The sequence below is a fragment of the Arabidopsis thaliana genome, chromosome 2 (genome assembly GCF_000001735.4).
Source record: "Arabidopsis thaliana chromosome 2, partial sequence".
NCBI classification, from domain to species: domain Eukaryota; kingdom Viridiplantae; phylum Streptophyta; class Magnoliopsida; order Brassicales; family Brassicaceae; genus Arabidopsis; species Arabidopsis thaliana.
Genome location: NC_003071.7, coordinates 14,743,468 through 14,765,123, shown reverse-complemented (window position 1 = coordinate 14,765,123; position 21,656 = coordinate 14,743,468). Strand labels below are relative to the sequence as shown.

The 21,656-nt window shown below is 40.1% G+C and overlaps 9 protein-coding genes and 2 non-coding genes across 14 annotated transcripts; 6 read left to right on the top strand and 5 right to left on the bottom strand.

Annotated features, from left to right (window-relative positions):
- Positions 1-44: 44 nt before the first annotated feature.
- On the top strand, positions 45-1,946 carry URED (urease accessory protein D; the record flags this gene model as incomplete). Of its 2 annotated transcripts, NM_001202751.1 has the most annotated exons (10): positions 45-177; positions 263-328; positions 414-488; positions 603-631; positions 763-792; positions 903-999; positions 1,152-1,234; positions 1,332-1,500; positions 1,624-1,710; positions 1,805-1,946. In NM_001202751.1, the coding sequence occupies 10 exons, from the start codon at positions 79-81 to the stop codon at positions 1,862-1,864; spliced, it is 795 nt and encodes a 264-aa protein (NP_001189680.1). In that variant the 3' UTR covers positions 1,865-1,946. The 2 variants fall into 2 exon arrangements, with proteins under 2 accessions (NP_001189680.1, NP_850239.1); NM_179908.3 differs by having other exon boundaries at positions 79-177; positions 587-631; positions 766-999; positions 1,624-1,869.
- Positions 1,947-1,989: 43 nt separating this feature from the next.
- Positions 1,990-4,396, top strand: AT2G35030 (Pentatricopeptide repeat (PPR) superfamily protein). Its single transcript, NM_129055.4, has one exon. It carries the CDS (start codon positions 2,161-2,163, stop codon positions 4,042-4,044), a length of 1,884 nt encoding a protein of 627 aa, NP_181048.1. The 5' UTR covers positions 1,990-2,160; the 3' UTR covers positions 4,045-4,396.
- An 18-nt stretch (positions 4,397-4,414) lies between these two features.
- On the bottom strand, positions 4,415-8,613 carry GlcNAc1pUT2 (N-acetylglucosamine-1-phosphate uridylyltransferase 2). Its single transcript, NM_129054.4, has 15 exons — positions 8,127-8,613; positions 7,895-7,949; positions 7,658-7,809; positions 6,943-6,982; positions 6,673-6,765; positions 6,473-6,588; positions 6,310-6,384; positions 6,151-6,190; positions 5,980-6,062; positions 5,813-5,890; positions 5,536-5,679; positions 5,276-5,343; positions 5,079-5,193; positions 4,815-4,971; positions 4,415-4,744 (listed from the first exon to the last, which is right to left on the bottom strand). Exons 1-15 carry the CDS (start codon positions 8,319-8,321, stop codon positions 4,647-4,649), a joined length of 1,509 nt encoding a protein of 502 aa, NP_181047.1. The 5' UTR covers positions 8,322-8,613; the 3' UTR covers positions 4,415-4,646.
- Positions 8,614-8,800: 187 nt separating this feature from the next.
- On the bottom strand, positions 8,801-10,890 carry TO1 (thioredoxin O1). 2 transcript variants are annotated; one of them, NM_001084537.1, is made up of 7 exons: positions 10,483-10,853; positions 10,099-10,164; positions 9,955-10,005; positions 9,784-9,863; positions 9,449-9,493; positions 9,184-9,334; positions 8,801-9,006 (listed from the first exon to the last, which is right to left on the bottom strand). In NM_001084537.1, the coding sequence occupies exons 1-6, from the start codon at positions 10,724-10,726 to the stop codon at positions 9,236-9,238; spliced, it is 585 nt and encodes a 194-aa protein (NP_001078006.1). In that variant the 5' UTR covers positions 10,727-10,853; the 3' UTR covers positions 8,801-9,006; positions 9,184-9,235. The 2 variants fall into 2 exon arrangements, with proteins under 2 accessions (NP_001078006.1, NP_181046.1); NM_129053.6 differs by having other exon boundaries at positions 8,878-9,334; positions 10,483-10,890.
- A 914-nt stretch (positions 10,891-11,804) lies between these two features.
- Positions 11,805-13,583, top strand: ATL9 (RING/U-box superfamily protein). Its single transcript, NM_129052.3, has one exon. The coding sequence runs from the start codon at positions 12,179-12,181 to the stop codon at positions 13,313-13,315; it is 1,137 nt and encodes a 378-aa protein (NP_181045.1). The 5' UTR covers positions 11,805-12,178; the 3' UTR covers positions 13,316-13,583.
- A 214-nt stretch (positions 13,584-13,797) lies between these two features.
- AT2G34990 (RING/U-box superfamily protein) lies at positions 13,798-14,968 on the top strand (the record flags this gene model as incomplete). 2 transcript variants are annotated; one of them, NM_001336536.1, is made up of 1 exon in its annotated part: positions 13,798-14,882. In NM_001336536.1, one exon carries the CDS (start codon positions 13,890-13,892, stop codon positions 14,862-14,864), a length of 975 nt encoding a protein of 324 aa, NP_001323608.1. In that variant the 3' UTR covers positions 14,865-14,882. The 2 variants fall into 2 exon arrangements, with proteins under 2 accessions (NP_001323608.1, NP_181044.1); NM_129051.2 differs by having other exon boundaries at positions 13,956-14,968.
- Positions 14,969-14,989: 21 nt separating this feature from the next.
- Positions 14,990-15,060, bottom strand: AT2G34985. The gene has a single exon. It is a non-coding gene; the product is annotated as a tRNA-Thr (tRNA).
- Positions 15,061-15,245: 185 nt separating this feature from the next.
- SETH1 (phosphatidylinositolglycan synthase family protein) lies at positions 15,246-16,247 on the bottom strand (the record flags this gene model as incomplete). The annotated part of the gene is made up of 1 exon (NM_129050.2): positions 15,246-16,247. The coding sequence occupies exon 1, from the start codon at positions 16,155-16,157 to the stop codon at positions 15,246-15,248; it is 912 nt and encodes a 303-aa protein (NP_181043.1). The 5' UTR covers positions 16,158-16,247.
- A 93-nt stretch (positions 16,248-16,340) lies between these two features.
- AT2G34970 (Trimeric LpxA-like enzyme) lies at positions 16,341-18,888 on the bottom strand. Its single transcript, NM_129049.3, has one exon. The coding sequence runs from the start codon at positions 18,782-18,784 to the stop codon at positions 16,592-16,594; it is 2,193 nt and encodes a 730-aa protein (NP_181042.1). The 5' UTR covers positions 18,785-18,888; the 3' UTR covers positions 16,341-16,591.
- Positions 18,889-18,999: 111 nt separating this feature from the next.
- On the top strand, positions 19,000-21,127 carry CAT5 (cationic amino acid transporter 5). The gene has a single exon (NM_129048.3). It carries the CDS (start codon positions 19,240-19,242, stop codon positions 20,947-20,949), a length of 1,710 nt encoding a protein of 569 aa, NP_181041.1. The 5' UTR covers positions 19,000-19,239; the 3' UTR covers positions 20,950-21,127.
- A 448-nt stretch (positions 21,128-21,575) lies between these two features.
- AT2G34950 lies at positions 21,576-21,649 on the top strand. Its single transcript has one exon. It is a non-coding gene; the product is annotated as a tRNA-Thr (tRNA).
- The last annotated feature ends 7 nt before the right edge of the window (positions 21,650-21,656 follow it).

Genomic DNA, 21,656 nt, shown 5'->3' with positions numbered 1-21,656 from the left:
GATTTGCATATAAAATATTCAACATTTCTACTCAAACTGGAGTGAGAAAGTCGACGACAGTGTGGAGAGAGATCAGAGATGGCGACAGGGAAAGTGGTGGTGGAGAAAGTGGGAGGAAGATCTACAGCTACGAGCTGCTTCTCGAAGTATCCTCTCAAGTTCTTACTTCCTAGCAAGGTCTCCTCTCTCTCTCTACGTAGAGTTCACAGTTTCGAATTTTCAATCTTTAGTTATTAAAGTTCCGGCGACACTGAACTTTCAGGCAGCTCCTGCTGGAACTGACGTTGTCTGGATTTACAGTATCACTTATGGTGGCGGCATTGTCTCTGTATTTCCCTATTTCTCTGTCTCTTTATTAATGAATTTGCCATCGATGCGCTTGAATCAATCTAGTTCTTGTTCAAATTATGTAGGGCGATTCGATTTCATGTGAATTCACAATTGGTGATGGATGCACTGCAGTTATTACAACGCAGTCTTCTACTAAGGTTGAATCAATTTAGGGCTTTTCTCTCTCTTTGCAATGGACACTAATTTCATCCTACGTGGTTGACTTTCTGTTGATGGATCTTGTGATTTCACACAGGTGTACAAGGCAATAGGATCAAAGTGTTCTGAACAGATATTGGAAGTAATGTTTCTTTCACATTTCTACTAAAATCATTTTGAGCTTTCTTAGTAGAACAGAGTGCTATTGCAATAGAATAGGACCATTTTCTTTGATTCATGTTCCTGATTGATCTTTCGGTTTGTTGTGTGCAGTAGGCGAGAATCGGGAGTGAAGCTCTTTTGGTTGTGATACCAGATCCAGTGACTTGCTTCTCCACTGCCCGGTACTATCAGAAACAGATCTTTAGATTGCTTTCAGATTCCAATCTGGTCCTTGTGGATTGGATCACAAGCGGGCGTCACGCTAATGGCGAAAAATGGGATTTCGAGTTTTATAAGAGCATCAACAACGTCTACCTGGAAGATGATCACCCTTTATTCCTTGACACAGTTAGTTAAAATCTCATACCCACTTTCAGATTTGTAGAGAATGGTTTACCTTAAACCAAGTAAAATCCCGCTTGCAAATCGTGTATGAAGTATTGATAGAACATTCATGAGCGTGGTTAGATCTTCCTTTGGTAATGGTTTATTCATTGCAGGTGCTACTAGAGAAGAGGAGCATCCAAAGCATAGCCGAACGGATGCAAGACTATCAAGCTATAGCAATGGTCATACTCTTCGGGTATGCAATTGCAAAACATTTAGAACACGTTTTAGAGTTGGTAGTGCTCTCTATGAGAATTTGGATCTTTGCTAAATATGTTTGAAAATGGATCAAGGGCAAAGCTGAAGGAAATCCAAAAGCAAGTCCAAGAAAATGTGAAAAACATGATGTCAGAACAATTACAGCTCTCTTATAGTTCTCGGAGACACAAGTCTGAGTCAAGCTCTCGTAATCGCTTCATGAAACCAGAGTTTATAGCTTCCTGTAGCACTTTCGGCCCTGAGGTTGGTATCATCCTTTCTTTCCACTTCCTACAATCAGGAAACCGTGAACCATATATAGCTTTACATAAAACTAGACAATATTAAAAGACTGTAAATGGCTAATCAAAGTTGTATATGTTGCAGGGAAAGGGAGTTGTGGTTAGAATAGCTTCGGATTCTACAGAGTCTGTCTACAATTTTTTGAGGCAACAATTGGCTGAGCTTGAACCAGTTCTTGGTCAAGCTCCTTATGCTTGACTCTTTTTTCTTCTTCTTTTTTGACTTGACTCAAAGGTCCATACAATTGAAATGAATAAGGTAATAGGAAACCAAATATCAAAATATGATTTGTCTTGTGCCAAACACGACATACAAGCCAAAATGAGCTTGTTTTGCTGCAAAAGTCCCCTATTTTCAAAGTTCACTTATAACAGGGGGTCACTTTGTAATAAAGTATAAATATTATGGGTCACTTTGTAAAATCAGTGTTCTTCCGAGAGTTTGTTCTTCCTAGCATACAATGTTTTACAAACGCCATTGACGACCACGACAGGAGCCAAGCCTCAGTTTTTGACAACTCGAGTATCTCTGAGAAAAAGCTCCTTGGTCGCTTCAACACTTGTCTTTCCCTATTATCGACCTACGCAGTAAATAAGATTACTTATTGCTATCTTTTAGCTGATGCAATCTCGCGCATTGTCGCGCCTGAGAAGTTACTACAAAAGATCATCGGTATTTCCCAGCTCAGACAATGACCGATCCGTGCAACTATTTAATCTCGTACGTTCGATTTACTCTTCCAGCTCAAGACCACGTGTGCCACAACCCGAATGGCTGATTGGGGAGCTGTGCAAAGTAGGTAAAATTGCAGAAGCACGCAAACTGTTCGACGGATTGCCTGAGAGAGATGTGGTCACATGGACGCATGTGATTACTGGGTATATTAAGTTAGGGGATATGAGAGAAGCTAGGGAATTGTTCGATAGGGTTGATTCTAGGAAAAATGTGGTGACTTGGACAGCCATGGTTAGTGGGTACTTGAGATCTAAGCAGCTTTCTATAGCTGAGATGCTTTTTCAGGAAATGCCTGAGAGAAATGTAGTTTCTTGGAATACTATGATTGATGGGTATGCTCAAAGTGGGAGAATTGATAAAGCCCTGGAACTGTTTGATGAAATGCCTGAGAGAAACATTGTTTCTTGGAACTCAATGGTTAAAGCGCTGGTGCAGCGTGGGAGGATAGATGAGGCGATGAATCTATTCGAAAGAATGCCTAGAAGGGATGTCGTTTCATGGACTGCTATGGTCGATGGATTGGCAAAGAACGGTAAGGTAGATGAAGCGAGACGACTTTTTGATTGTATGCCTGAGAGAAATATCATTTCTTGGAATGCAATGATCACAGGTTATGCACAAAACAATAGGATAGACGAAGCTGACCAACTCTTTCAAGTGATGCCGGAGAGGGACTTTGCTTCATGGAATACAATGATCACAGGATTTATACGGAATAGGGAAATGAACAAAGCATGTGGTTTATTTGACCGGATGCCTGAAAAGAATGTCATTTCCTGGACCACGATGATTACAGGATATGTCGAGAATAAAGAGAACGAAGAGGCACTTAATGTTTTCTCAAAGATGTTAAGGGATGGCAGTGTTAAGCCTAACGTAGGAACTTATGTGAGCATTTTAAGCGCCTGTAGTGACTTGGCTGGGCTTGTAGAAGGGCAGCAGATTCACCAGTTGATATCTAAGTCGGTCCACCAAAAGAACGAAATTGTGACTTCAGCGCTTCTTAACATGTACTCGAAATCCGGTGAACTGATTGCTGCTAGGAAGATGTTCGATAATGGACTGGTATGCCAGCGGGATTTGATATCATGGAACAGTATGATTGCGGTTTATGCACATCACGGGCATGGGAAGGAAGCAATTGAAATGTATAACCAGATGCGGAAACACGGGTTCAAACCTAGTGCGGTGACCTATCTGAACTTGCTATTTGCGTGCAGCCATGCCGGACTGGTAGAGAAAGGAATGGAGTTCTTTAAGGATCTTGTGAGAGACGAGTCACTTCCTCTGCGAGAAGAGCACTATACGTGTCTTGTGGATCTCTGCGGTCGTGCTGGTAGATTGAAAGATGTTACAAATTTTATCAACTGTGATGACGCTAGGCTGTCAAGATCGTTCTATGGAGCGATCTTATCCGCTTGTAATGTTCACAATGAAGTGAGTATTGCTAAGGAGGTGGTGAAGAAGGTATTAGAAACAGGGTCGGATGATGCTGGGACTTATGTATTGATGTCTAATATATATGCGGCGAACGGGAAAAGGGAAGAAGCTGCAGAGATGAGAATGAAGATGAAGGAGAAAGGGTTGAAGAAGCAGCCGGGTTGCAGTTGGGTTAAGGTGGGGAAGCAGAACCATCTTTTTGTTGTTGGAGACAAGTCACATCCTCAGTTTGAAGCCTTGGATTCGATATTATCCGATCTTCGCAACAAAATGAGAAAGAACAAGAACGTGACTTCAGATGCGGAAGAAGCTGAGTTCTTGGTTATTTGAATTCCCTCTGCATAGCGGAGATGTATTCAGACTCCTCGATATAAGATCGGTGAACGGATTTATTCAAGGCATTTGGTGTTGGACTAAGCAATTCAACTGCCCGAAGCATCTTGACGATAAGGATATGATATGACGTAGCTTGCAGGAGATTTTCTGTTTGTAGTTTGTTGGCATATAAAATGCAATTGATACATCTTAGCCTTATAGGTTACCATTTTTTGTATGATTCGAAATTTCATGATATATACCAGTTAGTTCTGATTACTCATTCATTCCTTGTTCTTTGTTATAAAAGGATTTGTGGTGGGTCAATTAATAATTCATTTCCTGCCAAATTCGAGCTTACTCAAACCAAATTTTGTAGACCCTTTTTAACTTCAAGATGTCTCGTTGATAATGAAGAGTAACACCAAAATTTCGGAGACTTCACTATTGTTGCAATAATGAAGAGTAACACATTGAAAAGAGACTACTGACCACCTCCGCCAGTTACAGTTCATATATAGAGACCAAACACCAACACAAAAGAAGAACCAAGCCAAAAGAAAAAGCAAAGACAATGACAAAATTACAAGAATAGATAAGAAAAAGAAAGAAGAAGATTAGAGGGAGATTTCACATGGTGCGTGAAAGGTTCTTCCCCGACAAATCGCTTCTAGATTTTCTCCAGCGTACGAGCACAATGGTGACACTTCCACACCTATTTAAGCTATGAGTGTTAGTGAAGTAAAAGAATCAACTGAAAAGAAGAGTTGGATGGGGCTCTTTACCAGTCGCATATAAAGGAACGGAATGTGTTAGAAATCCACCAGCTGCTATGACCCAACGTGTATGCAGTCGTAGAACCAACAGTCTTGCGCTTTCCGGTGTGTCGTAATTCGACCCGTTTGCGTTCTTCACCGGTGCAAACTCTTCCTCCCTCAACACCTAAAAAGACAAGAAACCCCACAGTAGGAAATGAGATTTGCTAACAGTTAACTGAATCCTGCAAATATCGGTTTGTGTGTGTTTCATACAATATAAAGAAATAATACCTCAAAAAGTGCAGTCGAAGGAGCATAAGGAAAGCAATCGAATATGAACTGTTCTAGTTTTAGTCCCACTATGTCGCCATTTATAGACGGTATCTTCTTCTCCGCCAAATGGTAACTGCAAGAGATTCGCTATCAGTTATTGAATATGTCAAATGTTTGCATATTGCAGGATAAAATTTCAGTAAAAAGCATCTCACACGCTGTCTTTTTCCAGCCCATTCGCAACTTGGTTAAGGAAATCCAGAGTGAACATGTGTAAGCACACCTGAAAAGTAAACATCGTTTTCGACTTACATTATGAACTTTAAACACATGCCTTTTCCACAAAAACACTCACTGTCCTTAAAAATATTTGAAATAAGCAATCTAAGTTGCACAAAAATGGAACAATCGCAATAGTACCGGAAATAATGATCTAAGTATAACTTCGAAAACTTATAAAGAGGGAGGAGTTTACGTTACTCCAGCAATATTGAAGACGTCCTGTTTGTTGATTAGTTGCAGAAGCCATAGACTGGTCAAGCTCTGTGTACTCAACTACAGTCAAAGGCCCACCTTTTCCCCTCCTTACAAATACTCCAACTTTTTCCTGTGGATATGCCTGTTTTCATAACAAGCTACTCGCTTAAAAACTTAACTATGATTTGGCCCGGGAGAAACTAATTGCAGGAAGGTGAAAACTGAATATAGAATAGTTCATGGAACCAATGAATTAGAAAGGTATCTGAATATACCTTGCGCACTACTTTTGCAGCTGAAGCTGCACTTTTGTCGATGAAGTATCCCAGAAAAGTAGGGTCAGCTACTCGAACCTGCCTTCCAGGATTCCAGTTTATTGTTCTAATGGTCGAGAAGAATTGAGAAAGTTCTCGAATAAAGACTTGAAACTGAGAGAGCTAACCAGAACATTGTCAACACCATAGCAATCCACATATTTAATCCCCCTCGAAGCCATATCTTCTAATAACCTTGAAGATTTTAAAGCTGAATAAACATGCATAATGTTCTGATCAGAATCTAAAAATGCTGAGGTATATTTCCAATAACTAAGCAGCCATTAGAAGATATATACCTGTATAAACTCCCCCGTTCCCATCCGGCGCCTTGGATAGCTAGTCACATAGAATGAAACTCATAAGGCCAGTGTTTTAAGATTAAAAAAAAAAAGTAACTGACTATAAAACTCAAGAACCGGGCTAGGTTTATTTCAGCTTGATTTGAAGACACATACGCTGAAAGGTGTCTCCATGATAAACTTGCCATCCTTTGAAATGCAAGGCAGAGTTCCTTGTTGAAAAAAGGTGACCTACAGAGAGGCAATGTATATTGGTCTACACACATAAGAAAGAAAACAATAGACACGCAGGAAACAATACAGCTATGAACCCTCTTACTTGATCTGGTTCAAGGCCAAAATACTTGTGACTCTTGAAGAATTTTTGTGTTGGTTCATGAGTAAATGGACTGGTCATTATATACCACTGTATTGTAACTGGGCGAGTTGGACTTGCTGCAGGCAAAATATTATGTGAAACAAGGTATAAGAAATGGTAGAGTTGTACAGATAAATAGAATACAGAGTTGAGAACTATACCCTCACTCATTGCCTGAGAAGCAAGCCTTTGGACACATAAGATCCTCTCAGCTTGAATCTGAAAAAGTGATTTCCCAGATGGCAGTCCGATATCTGAGATGATAAAATTATTATGGTAAGGTAACAAAATATACAGGTAACAACAGTAAACGTCATCTGTTATTGAATGTCGCATTCACTAAAACAAGAGAATCTGAACTTGCTAAGGAAATTTGCAAGAACGTATAGAAGATGTTCAGCAAAGACAGAACTGAAATGAGAACTACTCACTATAACACCCTTTTGGATCTGAACTTCCAAGTCTTGTTCCCTGCAATTATTTTTGTAACAAGATAATATCATGAGTTGAGGATATAGTATACTAACAAACACTACAATAAGGATACAAGAGGCAATCAATATCTTATTTGAAAGTAGTTATTCCCATCTGAATCTTGTTCAATTGACTAACTCTATCATACAGTTACAGGTGATAACACACTCCCATACATATCCACAGAAAAATATTCTCAAGGTATTAAATGCTGAAGTAAATGAAGACAAAGTGAAAAGGGTAAAGAAGATTACAAGATCCTATAAAGCATCTTTCAGGTCACGTGATAACCATTCTTTCTCATAATAAGGTGGTCACTATCTAGAGGAAAGCACCGACGGGTTTTTAGGTTTTCAAAGGAGTTATGATTACTCATATTAAGCCTTTATGACCACAATTATCAAAATAAGTACTTTTCACTTTTCAGACTTAGCAATTATTTAAGTAACGGACATCTATAAATGCATTATTTGAATTAGGTACCACGCATTATTCCAACATCATTTCAGCAATCACCCCCCAAATTCCAACCATAATCCTAGAATCATTAAACATCTTCTCAACAATCTTTAGTAAGCTACATAGAAGTAATCCAAGACAAGGACTCAGAGCCAGATCAATGTTTTGTTTCCAAAGCAACATAACACCCCAAGCATCAATAATTAAAAGTACCTGTCCACCAGATAAAAGCACCACACCCAATTTGCCTTCGTAGATAGCTTTTAATCCCATTTTCCACCATTTTTCTCTGTCTTCCTTAGTTCTTTCCTCCACCGTTGACACACAATTCTCCGGCACCGGTTCTATTGCCGCCACTGGCAACCCTAATGAAGTGAAAAACAGAACTCAATGAACGGAAGTATTAAGTCTAGAGATTCTAAATGCATATCTAGAAGTCAAGAGATAAACCTTGTGAATGAAGTGAGCATCTGATGATCCGATCTATCCTTGGAAGATCCAAATTCTGGAAGAAAATCAACACATCTAACTTAAATAATCTAATCAAATGCGAAATCGAACTAACGATCCACATTATTTGCAGGATCTTCAGCTAATTTAGCTGAATTTGATAATGCAAAGCATATTTGTAAGATGGGAAACGATAAACGAAACTCTGGAACTGTGTTATTCTCCGATTCACCTCGATATCTCTGAGGAGGAGATCTCGCTCTTCCGGTGAGAGTTCATCCCAGAGAGAGAAAACATCTTCCTGTCCATAATCCTTGAGCCTCTCGACTAACGCTTGATGAGGTGACGCCGTCGGAGGAAGAGGAGGAGGCAGGATCGTTGCGACAGCTGAAGTTTCAATCTCTATCTCCGTCGTTGGCTCCTTCATTGTAGTAGTCTATCAAACGTAAATCTCACTCCAAAAATGATCTAGTCGTGAGTTTGTTTTATAGCACCGAAGATGCGCGAGGGGAGAGAGACGAAGAAGAAGACAAAGTATCCAAATTAATCAACGTAATAGTATTCGTAAAGTACCATAATACCCTTCCTCCAATCTCAATCCCTCTGGACAATTAGTTGGTCTAACTCTCTCTTTGACTCCGTAGGTCTCCTTTGAAATTAAGTAAATCAAGTTTCCACATACCGTATCCTCCTCTCATTACACCACATTTTTGTTTTCTTTTCTGATCAAATAATGGTTATGTTGATTCAACTGTTTTTTTACACATTTACTCCACTACATATGGCGCAATTTGCCAGCAAAAGAGTCCCAAAATAGGCCCTCTTTTAGGCCGGCACAGGGCACTGGAGTCAATACTTTTAATGTCAGGGGCGTCGAGTGTCGACTAAGGGCTTGACAACTTAGTCAAAATTTTGATAAAAAGTTATGACTTGTCGATATTTTTTGAAGTTGTCACCGACGGACACAAACAAATTTCCGGAAACTAAGCCCAAAGGAAATGGAGAAAACAAACAAAACAAAAGGGCAATTACAATCCTGAACAACAAGGGGGAACAAAGACGAAACTGATTCAGCGCATTCATTATTTCTAGATTGATCTCAAATTGTGAGTCTAATGATAATGATATCATTAGCGTATATTGTAATTCAGAGGAATGTCTTTTGCATACCCAACTTCAATTCATCGGTTAAATCATATGAAACATCTCATCATTATTTGGAGAAAACTACATAAAGCCTTATTGTTGAAAAAGGAAGCAAGAATTTTTTAACCTTGATTTGATTGGACAGTCTTAACTAGCAGCTATTCAACACGTTCTTTACTAGAACGGATTAGGTCTTCACTTGTAGAGCTGTTCCATGAGATTCTTCAGCTTCGTGACATCTGCACCCACAACCTCCCCTTTCTTCGAGCCTCCTTTGAAGAAATGCAGTGTTGGCTGCATCATATATGTTCATGAGACAAATATAAAAATCCCCGTTTCAACATGAGTTATTCCTGCTAATTGTAAAATGTAGATTATAGTTGGAAAGACAGGGTAATGAAAGCTCACCACAGCCGTGATATTCAACTTGCTGATAGTGTTCGAAATCCCGCCCTACAGATATGCAAGAAAGGATTAAGTTTTAAGCAAAAATTCATGAGCACAGAAGATTGCGCAAAGAGCCGTAAAGAAGCTTGACTAATATTGTCTGGTTCAGCTATTTTACTCGCTAACTCTATCGCATACATAACATTGAAACAGAGTGTGGCGAGTAAGGTTCTATACAGCACACCAAATAATCGTCTCCTTTGTTTCAATCTCAAAACACTGTAGAAGGTTCTAATCACAGAAACCCAACGAAAATAGACATATATGCATAGAGTTCAAAAGCAAGACGAAAATACCTCATCAATGTCGACTTTATACGTAGTTACATCGGGATATTGTTTACTAAGCTCCACGATTACAGGAGAGATAAACCTGCCTAAAGTAAAATGAAACACAAACTAATAAGGCCACTCACAAAAAAAAATTACCATACAGAACAAAACTCACTTTCAGAAGAATTAACATACATGGTCCACACCAGGCGGCAGTGAAATAGAAGACCGATGGTAAAGATCCATCTGAGTACAGATAACAAGAAGAGGACATAAGCAGCAAATCATACTAAACACATCCACTTAGCGTGAGGTAAGAAAGTAAGTGTAATGGTTTACCTTGAGCTTTGCTCATTGCATTGATGAACTCTTCCTCTGATTTCACTAGAACAACACCATTTTCACCTAACATCATAATTGCAGGATTAGATTCATTTCTAACACAGAGACGTTATAGATAGATACTCATTTAAATATGCAAACTTTAGTTTTCTCCAACTGACTTGCACAGATAAATTCCCAATTTCTAAAAAAAAATTCGCTGAAATGGCTTTTGGTAGAGTTAGAGCTTAGTAATTTTGATTCCCATAGAAAAAGCTAGCAGCCTAGCACTATAAACTCAAGCTTATTCCTCTGATCAATCTCGTTTTCCAGCCAAGATCATGCTAATCACAGACATTTACGCAAATACGCAGGAAGCAGCAGAACCAATTGATTAATTACCTCCAGCTTCCGAACAGAGGCTTCTCCGATGAGGAAGCGAAGTGTTGGAGAAGTTAAAATCGATGGATGGACCAATGTTGGAGGCAGTGAACAACGAATTTCTAGCGATTAGCGACGATATCGAGTTTGGGGCCAGAACAAGCGGTCGGATGGAAGTAGATAATCGCGACGATGGTGTCGAGGAACGGAGAGTGGAGAACTGGCGATGAAGAACCTTTCGTACGATCGACCAATTTCCCTTCATCACTCGAGCTTTTAGATCAACGATCAAACTTTAGCTGAATTAGGGTTTTTCGAAATTCCGACTGTAACTAATGTTTGGTATTTTTCAGGCATCGTCGGAGAAACTAAAAGAGATAATTTGGGAAATGTAAATTACAAAATGACCCACGGGAAAGTGATGACTTCTAAACTAGCCCCGAATTAAAGGTTTTTAGTTTATACGATCCTGATTGTGGATAATAATGTGTTAATTATTCATTGTCCAATGAAATTTGTTTGGGTCATTGTTATTTGGAGTTTTGAAGTGACTCCTCGAAGTAATGATTGGATCTTGTGTGTATTGGACACTCCATGTTCCGTCAATGTTTCTATTTAATTTGGATGAAACCCGCCCGAGTTAGTTAGCATCAAATTTTATAAGGTTTCCTATTATTTATTTTGGCAAGTCAACGATGATGATTTACATACGTCGATTGGATTTTAATGGTATTGTTTTATTTTTTTTAAACGATGTGTATAATAGATAGTTATAGTTGTCACGATGTCAATTGATATCGTTTTTCTTGCTTTGTCTAGATAACTGAATATTATTAGATTCCTACCACCATAAAATTATTAGATTTATAAATGGTTAGAGATAATACTCGTTTTATGGTTCGAGATTAAGTTTTATATACGTTATATCATATATACGAATTGTCCAATGTTAATTTTGGATGCCTATTCTATATTAGATGTCTTGGTTATTGATCATCAAGTAACTATGAGTAATAACACAGCTGAAATTTCTAATTTTCATTATTGTTGGAATCACTTTCAGGCTTCGTGTAAACTATTGTATCTCCTGTAATATAAAAAGTAAAAGAAGACTAAACATAAAAACCCAAAAATTTAACTTGTGATGATTCTGCATTAGAAAATTTTGCAATTTATTATGATACTTGATTAGGCGGATCAGTTATTAGTTTAGTTTACTAAGAATAGAGATTTATCTCAGAAACTTTAATGTATAAGATGTTAGGAGTCAAAACATTAGCTTATATTAACTCATTTAGAAAAGATTTTGAAGTTTTAGATAAGATATATCACCATATAATTCTCAAAAACAATTGTTAGGATTTTTAATTAAAATCTCTATATACTAATCATTTCTAAGAGATTGTCACCACTAATTGTATAGTAGTGAAAGTTTTCATCTTTAGAAGTGGTGTTATTTCCTAGTTGTAAAAGTACAAAAAGACACACTAGACTTCTTCAAAGTCAAAAGGTGTGAACAGATCAAATCAAATAAAATTCCCTTTTAACTAAAAAAAATATTATCAATAAACAATAAGCAAGTGCTATGATCCACAGTTACGCAATGACTCTTACACCTCCGTGGATTTCACAAACCAGACGTTGACTCTCTCTATCGACCTTATATTTTTCACACCAAAACCCTTTTCTTCTCCACTTTCCATACGATGATCTTCAAATGGCGATCCTCGACACAAAGTCCAGCCGTTGGATCCCACACAACCTTCTCTTTCTTCTCCTCTTGCTCTTGCTCCAGTCAGTACCGTATGGATTCGGTCAGACTCAGACCACACCACCCGGAACAACAAAAACGAAACCTAACGATCCAGTTGTTGTTGTAATCACGGTTTTGTTTTTAGTGATCTTTTTCATGGTCTTCGGTTCCATCTTCTGTCGTCGAAGCAACGCACAGTTTTCACGTTCTTCCATTTTCCGATCCACCGACGCAGACGCCGAGTCTCAGGTCGTCAGGATCAGGAGGTTGACGGCGCGTGGGCTCGACGCGGAGGCTATAGAAACTTTCCCGACGTTTCTTTACTCGGAGGTGAAGGCGGTGAGGATCGGGAAAGGTGGTGTGGAGTGTGCGGTTTGTCTCTGTGAATTCGAAGACGACGAAACGCTGCGTTTGATGCCTCCTTGTTGCCACGTGTTTCACGCCGATTGTGTTGACGTCTGGCTCTCAGAACACTCCACGTGTCCTCTCTGTAGAGCGGATCTTGTCCTAAACCAACAAGGTGACGACGACGACAGCACTGAAAGCTACTCGGGTACGGATCCAGGTACGATTTCGTCGAGTACGGATCCTGAGAGAGGAATGGTTTTGGAATCTTCGGACGCGCATTTGCTGGATGCTGTGACGTGGAGCAATAGTAACATAACACCTCGGTCAAAGTCAACGGGGTTATCCAGCTGGCAAATAACCGGAATTTTGTTCCCGAGATCGCACTCGACCGGACATTCGTTAATTCAACCGGCTGGGAATCTAGACCGGTTTACGTTGAGGTTACCGGATGATGTACGACGGCAACTTATGAAGACATCGAGGACGATGGGACACGTGGCGTTACTACCTCAGGCGAGGAGTTCACGGAGCGGTTATAGAAGCGGTAGCGTCGGGAGCGAGAGAAGCGCTTTCCCGTACGGACGTAAGAGTAATAATAACAATCGACGGCTTCATTCGCTGTCTTTTTCATTCTCTTTCCGGAGTGGTTCCGTACGGTCTACTTTCTCCGGAGATGCGCCGAAGAATCTTCCGACATCGATTGAAGCTGGTGAACGGTCTTTCGAACGGCTCCGACCAGATGAACGAGTGTAAATAATATATATTTTTTTCTTTTTTACAATTTGTAATTGGGATTTAATGTTGTCATGCCTCTTATTTGCGTTTTTTTTCTTTTGAGCATGACCAACAAAAATGACAACTATTTTTTGTCAAAACAAATCGTTTGAAGGTTTCAGAAAGAAAAAAGTATGTGTGAGATTGTGAATCTTTGAAATGTAGCAGATGGGTTTTACACATTTGATGGATAAATGGAGTTGGGTTTTATTTTAATAACGCTTATCCCATCAAAATGCAATTACAGTGACTTCCTTATTAAGCATTTGTGGAAACCAACAAACTGGTCAAACCGTCAAACATATGCATTAGGTATTTTCCTTATATATATCTGTATCTGAAGATTTTTTTATTTCAAATTTGGTTATGGTAAGCTAATTATGTTTCTACATGCCAACTTAGTTTTTTATATATATAAAAAAAAAAAAAAAGGTCTAGCCATAAGATATTTTTTTTGATAATTTCCATGCCTCTTACAAGAATTGTGAGAGTGAATGATTACATCCTTAGTTTTTCTAAACCACAAAATAAAAACTTTCGTTCATGAAATCTTATGGTAAGTTTTGAGAGAAATATCCGAGTATTGCTTCAGTCCGTTGCATACGAATCAAGCGAGACGATGGTGCAGCCTGGAACCGAGATAAAAGCAAGCGACCTAACCCTACTAGTAATCACGATTATACTCTTCGCAATCTTCATCGTTGGCTTGGCTTCGGTTTGCTTCCGCTGGACCTCTCGCCAATTTTACTCACAAGAATCCATCAACCCTTTCACTGACTCCGACGTTGAATCCCGTACGAGTATTACGGCGGTGCGTGGGCTCGACGAGGCTATCATCAACTCATTTCCGACGTTTCTCTACTCGGAGGTGAAGGAGCGGAGAATCGGGATAGGTGGCGTCGAGTGTGCAGTGTGTATCTGTGAGTTCGAAGACCATGAAACGCTCCGTTTGATGCCTGAATGCTGCCACGTGTTTCATGCTGATTGTGTAAGTGTCTGGCTCTCTGATCACTCCACGTGTCCACTCTGTCGTGTGGATCTTTGCTTACAACCGGGTGAGAGAAGCTACTTGAATCCGGAACCGGATCTTGTAGAATCTACAAACTCGCATTTGTTTGATGGTGTGACGTGGACCAATAGGAACAGACCGTCTCGGTCATGGTCAACGAGATTGTCTCAATGTCGAGTCTCCCAGATATTAATCTCGAGATCGCATTCGACCGGACATTCTGTGGTTCAACCGCTAGATAATTTAGACCGGTTTACGCTTCGGTTACCAGAAGAAGTCCGGAGGCAACTGACGAAAAAAACGGTGGACAACGTGGCATTTTCTCAGGCTAGGAGCTCACGGCGTGGTTACAGAAGCAGAAGTGCCGGAAGCGAGAGGAGTGTCTTCTCGTACCAACGGCGGATGCATTCCTTCTCTGATTGTGCATGGTCCACCTCCTGTGGCGGAGAAGCGGTGGCTCCGTCAAAGGATTCCCGCCGAATATCAGTTGAACAATCCCAGCTAGATGATCGAGTGTAGTAGATAGGCAATTTTCTTGGTGTGTGTTTTTTGCTAACAACATTTGTGTTTGTCTGTTTGTCTGTTTGCTATCATTTGCTTTTCGAACATGACCAATATTCAAGTCCAAAAAAAAAAGATTAAAATGTCAGAAGTGGGGTTTGAACCCACACCCTCTTACGAGGACCAGAACTTGTGTCCACTCGGCCATCCTAAGTCCTAACTTTATTGACATTCTCGTGACGACATCGTTTATATAGAAGATTATAATCTTTGTTTCTAGCTACAAAATCTGATCATAGATACACATACACTACAATGCAAAATCAGATCAGATTAATACAAGTCGAAGAAAAGCAAGTCTAATGAATTTCAGTTATATAAACTATCCGAAGAGTATGGTCAATCTGTAATGTCGAAACAAAGCTTGGCTTCATCCCAAGGACCATTAATCTCAAACTTATACTCTTGCATCCTAATGAGCCAATAAGGACACACAACATTGACAAGAAGCACAAGAGAAAGAAAGACAAGGAAGAAGAGTCTATGCAATGCATAAATAGAGTAAAGCGTCAAACCCATTAGAGCAAAGGAGAAGAGAAGATGCAACCCAAAGTTGAATTTCTTGATGCAGTAAGTAACAAGAGGCGCAAAGAGAAAGACTTGAAGTGAGAATAGCATCACAGCAAAGACATGGAGCCTAGAAGGAAGACGTGAAGCAACAAAGACTGATGCTACAATTGAAGCATTGACAGATATGCAGCTTGTCAAATTCGGAGTTTTGAGTGCTCCTGGAGCTCTAATGGTGGAACCAGAGTAATCATGCAAGAAGAGATGAAGCAAGAGGAGTGAAACAGTGACTGCCCATATCGAATCTGAGCTGATAGATCGCGTGAGAGTCTGGTAAATCGGAGCTAAGATATAAAGTCCCGTGGTGAAGAAGGAGATGTTGACGAGGTAACGCAAGAGGAGACTCAAAGATAACATTTTTTCTTCGGTTAAGAGGAGAATTAAGAATCCTGATGCTAAGAGAGAGAGATCAAGTAGCAAAAGCGAGTTCTCGTCCAAAGATGATTCAAGAGTGTGAACCCAAACCAAGACTACAAGCGCGACGATGCAGAGGTATTGGGAGATTGAGACAGAGTCTTTCATCACCTTGAGCAAATCACGTCTCACTACGTTTGCGTTCATCACCATTTCCTCGAGGAACGATTCGTCTGTGTAATTGTCGTCGTATCCGATTTGCATTCCTCCGTAGGCTACTTTCCTCCATTTGGGTCCCGGAATTGAGTCTCCGGCGAGATTACTTTCCATTGGGGAGGTTCCGGATTCTTGGATCCAAAATTAGGGTTCTTACGTCACCTCGATCAATTCAAGTTAGAGCGAGGGATGCGAAAGCAAACGATTCGTCCAAAGAGGAAGCTTGAATCGAGAGGAAGGAGGATCTAGTGAATTTGTGATGCTATTTTTTGAAATAAGAAAAAGTAGAGGGAGTAATTGGCAAATAAAAATTAAGAGATTTAGTACTCAAGTAAAATTATATATCAAACGATACATGTGAGCAAACTCGTGGATGAGAAAGTATCTCATGAAGCAACAGAACAGAAGACATGAAGAAAAAAAGATTATTGATGATGACAGAACAAAAAACAGAGTAGCTCTTAAAAGTAAATGATCAATCAAAATGTGAGGCCATCAACTGCATAATGAACAACTAGTTGAGAGCCATCGAACTCAGGTATACCAATTCAGTTATCTTCTTCTTCTTCTTCATCTTCATCATCTTCATCTTCCTCCTCAGATGCTTCTTTGAGCCACTGTATGAATGTATCACATTGTTTCAGATATACTTTGTCAGCTTCATCCGCGCCTGCCTTCTCTTCCTCCCATCTCAGTATCGCATCTTCTTGCAACACGTCCTTGTCATATAGAAGATGTAGAATTTGTGTGAACAAAGGGCCCAACTCTTTGTGAGATTCCTGACACATCTCTTCAAATTTCATGATCACTTCTATCTGTTCATCAATTTTCTTTGCGTAGAAGCCAAGAAGATCCTTCCATTTTGTAATGATACTCGCTGCGTTTTTATACAACTCACTACCAGAATTGTGTGGAGTATCAAGTGCCAGTTTTATCATCGAGAAAAATGTTGCTCCAGCACAATCTGCAGATTCCATGTTGAATGACAACCGCAGCCCGTTAATCTCCATAGTTACAAGGTCCACTTTGATATTCTCTTCAACAGCCCTTAAGACGGTCCCTTCAACCTCTTTCTCAAAGTAATAGTAATCATCATTGGGATCATTCACATCAGTGTTAATACTATCAGCATCAGATTTCAACTCTCCAGAAGTCGGGACGACACTTTCATCATCTGTGTCATCATCGTCTATGGCCTGAGTAATCTCAGAAAGTTTATCCTTGGGGATTGGTGCAACAGAATGCTTCCACTCCTCATCATGAGCCCCTTCACATACTTCCCATATGTAACCTGCTCCATCAGGACCAAGCTCAGATGCTTTGGACTCCATTTGCAGATTTAGGCCTGACAAATGATCCGCAGTCCCGCTGCTACTATCAGCATATTCCAGCTCTTCATCACTGTCTTCTGTCGTTGGCTGTTGAAGTAGGGAAACCTTTGAGTATGCAGGCACAACAAAGTCCCGTCCAACTACAACATTGAAAGACAAAACAACACCAGGCTGCAGAACAGCTCCTGCTCTGATTTTCACCCCATCACACACAATAGCGTTCCTTATCTCACACCCATCTTCAATAGTAACATTGTTCCATATGTATGAGCCTTCAATCACCACATTTGATCCAATAGAGCATCCATTCCCAATAACCGAGTTCATGATTTTATCCCCATGACCAATTTTCGTACCGTATCCAATGACAGTAGAAGCTCCAACATCAGCAGATCGTGATTGAACTACATCAGAAGCCTTGTATATCCCTTGTCTCCCGAGCTTTAGAGGCCGATTTCCACTGAAATTAATATCTGGTACATAAGGATATGTCCACCTCTGAATTATATCCTTGCTAACAGTGTCATAGCTTCGGAAATTATCAATCCTACCAGCATAGCTCGAGTGAATCTCATGAGTGAAGATTTTATAACCCATAATATCATCCACAAGCACACCTTTGACAAAATGACGACGCAGATGTTGATAATCAAAGTTATCCTCAAAGAGACTAAGCACTTCAGGAGAACATATGTCAATGTAGCAATCCTGCATATCATTGCATACTAAAACAGAAGGATTAGTATCCAACAATGACTTCTCTAAGCAAACTGACCCACTTGGATGATCAATCTTATCTTCCTCGTAATGAAGAAGCTGCTTTGTCAAAGGATCAACAGCAATGAAAAGCTGATCTGTTCCTAATCTTGACTGATGCGTAAGTGGAGAAGATTTAGACTGCTTAATAACCATAGTCATAATAGCTTTCTCATCTTTCTTCTTCCTCTCTCTATGCTCTTGAATCAAATCAGCAAGTGGCATATTACTCACAGTATCTCCACTAACAAGAACGAAATCACCTTGAATCTGAGACGTCTCTGTCTGTTGTTCATACATGTAACGCAAAGCATCTCCAGCACTGATGGATTTGTGCGACTCAATCGTTCTCACAAGCAAGTTTGGATGCGAATACCACTCGGATTTCTCCAGATATTCGATAACCTGCATCGAATGAGCACAACAGAAGACGAAAACCTCCTCTATTCCAGCAGATTCGAGCCATGCCAATGTGTAATCAATCATCGGAACATTAACTATCGGTAACAGTACCTTTGGGCGTTCTAGGGTTACGGGACGAAATTTCGTGGCGAAACTGTCGGCAAGAAGAATTGCTTGCAATCGGTGGCGACTCTGTACCTCCGCATCCTCTGAAACCCTAGCGGCGGCGCCGCCTTTCTTCTGAGCACCCATATCTCCTCCTCTCTCACTGATCAAATTCGATCTCACGGGAAAATCTAAAACCCTGAGTATAAACTGAAGTTAATTTATGACGAATTGAGAAAAGAGGATTAAATGTACATCTTTTAAAAATCTGAAGGACTAATATGACAATTTATCATTTTACAGCCCCCTAAGAGTAAAAAAGCACTGAATTATGTATGTTATCATCATGAATTTTCATGGTTGAAGTACTAAACGAAACGGTAAGAAGACGCCAATAAAGACAATGAGAGTTATGAAGGTGACGTAGCAAATCTAACAAGTGGGGAGGTTTATGAATGGACAGTACACAAAGTTGAGGAAAGTCAGGGAAGCTGCAAAAATACAAAAAAACTGTCTGAAACTTCTACTAGTCAAACAATGGAACAAAATTAGATGGTGTCTCTTTAGCTCTTCTTCATTAACAAATCTTTGAAGCAGAGAGAATGGAAGGTGAAGAGAGAGGATACTGGAGATGGAGCAAGAGAGATTTCTTTCCTGAGGAATCTTTCCAGAGCTTTGGTAGTTACAGAGCTGCTCTGTCTCAGACATGTTCCAGGTTCAAGAACAGGTTGGTTAGTAGGTCTGATGATGAGAACGAGCGGTTTGAGCTCAAGAAACAGAGTGAGCACGAGATGAAACGGTGTTTGACATGGTGGGATTTAGTATGGTTTGGATTCGGGTCGGTGATTGGAGCTGGAATCTTTGTCTTGACAGGTCAAGAAGCTCATGAGCAAGCAGGACCAGCTATTGTCTTGTCTTATGTTGTTTCAGGTCTTTCTGCTATGCTCTCTGTCTTCTGCTACACGGAATTCGCTGTGGAAATCCCTGTGGCTGGTGGTTCTTTCGCCTATCTACGGATTGAGCTTGGGGATTTTGCGGCGTTCATCACTGCAGGGAATATACTTCTTGAGAGTATTGTTGGAACTGCAGCTGTTGCTAGAGCCTGGACTTCATATTTTGCAACTCTTCTGAATCGTAGCCCGAACGCTCTACGGATCAAAACAGATCTCAGTTCCGGTTTTAATCTCTTGGACCCAATAGCTGTTGTTGTTATAGCCGCTTCAGCTACAATTGCATCGATCAGCACAAGAAAGACTTCATTGCTCAACTGGATAGCTTCTGCTATCAACACTTTAGTGATATTTTTTGTTATAATCGCTGGTTTTATCCACGCCGACACATCAAATTTGACTCCATTCTTGCCTTTTGGACCTGAGGGAGTGTTCCGAGCAGCTGCAGTTGTGTACTTTGCATATGGAGGATTTGATAGCATAGCAACAATGGCTGAAGAAACCAAGAATCCATCAAGAGACATACCAATCGGGTTACTCGGTTCAATGTCGATAATAACAGTGATATACTGCTTGATGGCATTATCCTTGAGTATGATGCAGAAGTATACAGATATAGATCCAAATGCAGCTTACTCAGTAGCGTTTCAGAGCGTTGGAATGAAATGGGGAAAGTACTTGGTGGCACTTGGTGCTCTCAAAGGGATGACCACAGTTCTTTTAGTAGGAGCATTGGGACAAGCGAGATACGTTACTCACATCGCACGGACCCACATGATTCCGCCTATATTTGCCCTTGTCCATCCCAAAACAGGAACACCGATAAACGCTAACCTCCTAGTAGCAATTCCAAGTGCTCTCATTGCTTTCTTTTCTGGTTTAGATGTTTTGGCAAGCCTCTTATCGATAAGTACTCTCTTCATCTTCACAATGATGCCTATCGCACTACTCGTGAGGAGATACTACGTGAGACAAGATACTCCAAGAGTTCATCTCATTAAGCTCATCACTTGTCTCTTATTCGTCGTTGTTTCTTCAATGGGTACTTCGGCGTATTGGGGAATGCAGCGCAAGGGATCATGGATCGGTTACACAGTAACAGTTCCTTTCTGGTTCTTGGGAACTTTGGGGATCGTATTCTTTGTTCCTCAGCAACGAACACCGAAAGTGTGGGGCGTACCGTTAGTGCCATGGCTCCCGTGCTTATCAATAGCAACAAACATCTTTCTCATGGGATCTTTGGGAGCAATGGCTTTTGTAAGGTTTGGTGTTTGCACTTTAGCCATGTTACTATACTATTTCCTGCTTGGTCTTCATGCAACATTCGATATGGCTCATCAGCAAATTGTGCCAAGAACATAACAACTATGGAAAACAGAGAAGAAATGTAACCTCTGAAAAGGTCTCTTCCTTCCACCCTAGTGTTATTCTGCTTTCTTCATGAACTGCTTCGTTCTGTATTCTCTGTAATCTGCAAAAAGTAAAGTTTGTATATATAAGAAAAGTCTTTTTCACAAGGACTCTTTATCAAAACATGAAATAGAGTTAAGTACACTGAATCCAAACTATGTTGCAAAATTGTTCTCTCAGGCTCCATTCTCGTCATTTAGAGTTCAAATCAACCAGTTTCGAAATCCTCTGCAACCTAAATTGACTTCATCCAGTTATCTCAAATCTGTTACTAAATTAGTTACATTGATCAAAATGTACAACGCAAGTGGCATTAAGATAGCAACAGCATCACAGCATTCAGAAACATAAGAAGACAAAGACTTACCAGTACGTTGACGATGAACTCTAAAGAATGAACTAATCCACGTCATTGGTCCAAATATAGGTCAAAACTCAAGGGAATATTAGCGTTTAGGGTCAGAAAAAACAAATTGAACTTGAAGGATCAGAGGAGGACGAACACTGAGCAGAGAGATGGTACTTGTATTCATATGTTTGAAAGGATATTTATTTAAAAACAGGACAGGTAAGCAAAAGCTTTCATAGCTCAGTTGGTTAGAGCACCCGTTTAGTAAGCGGGAGGTCTTGAGTTCAACTCTCAATGAAAGCAATAATCT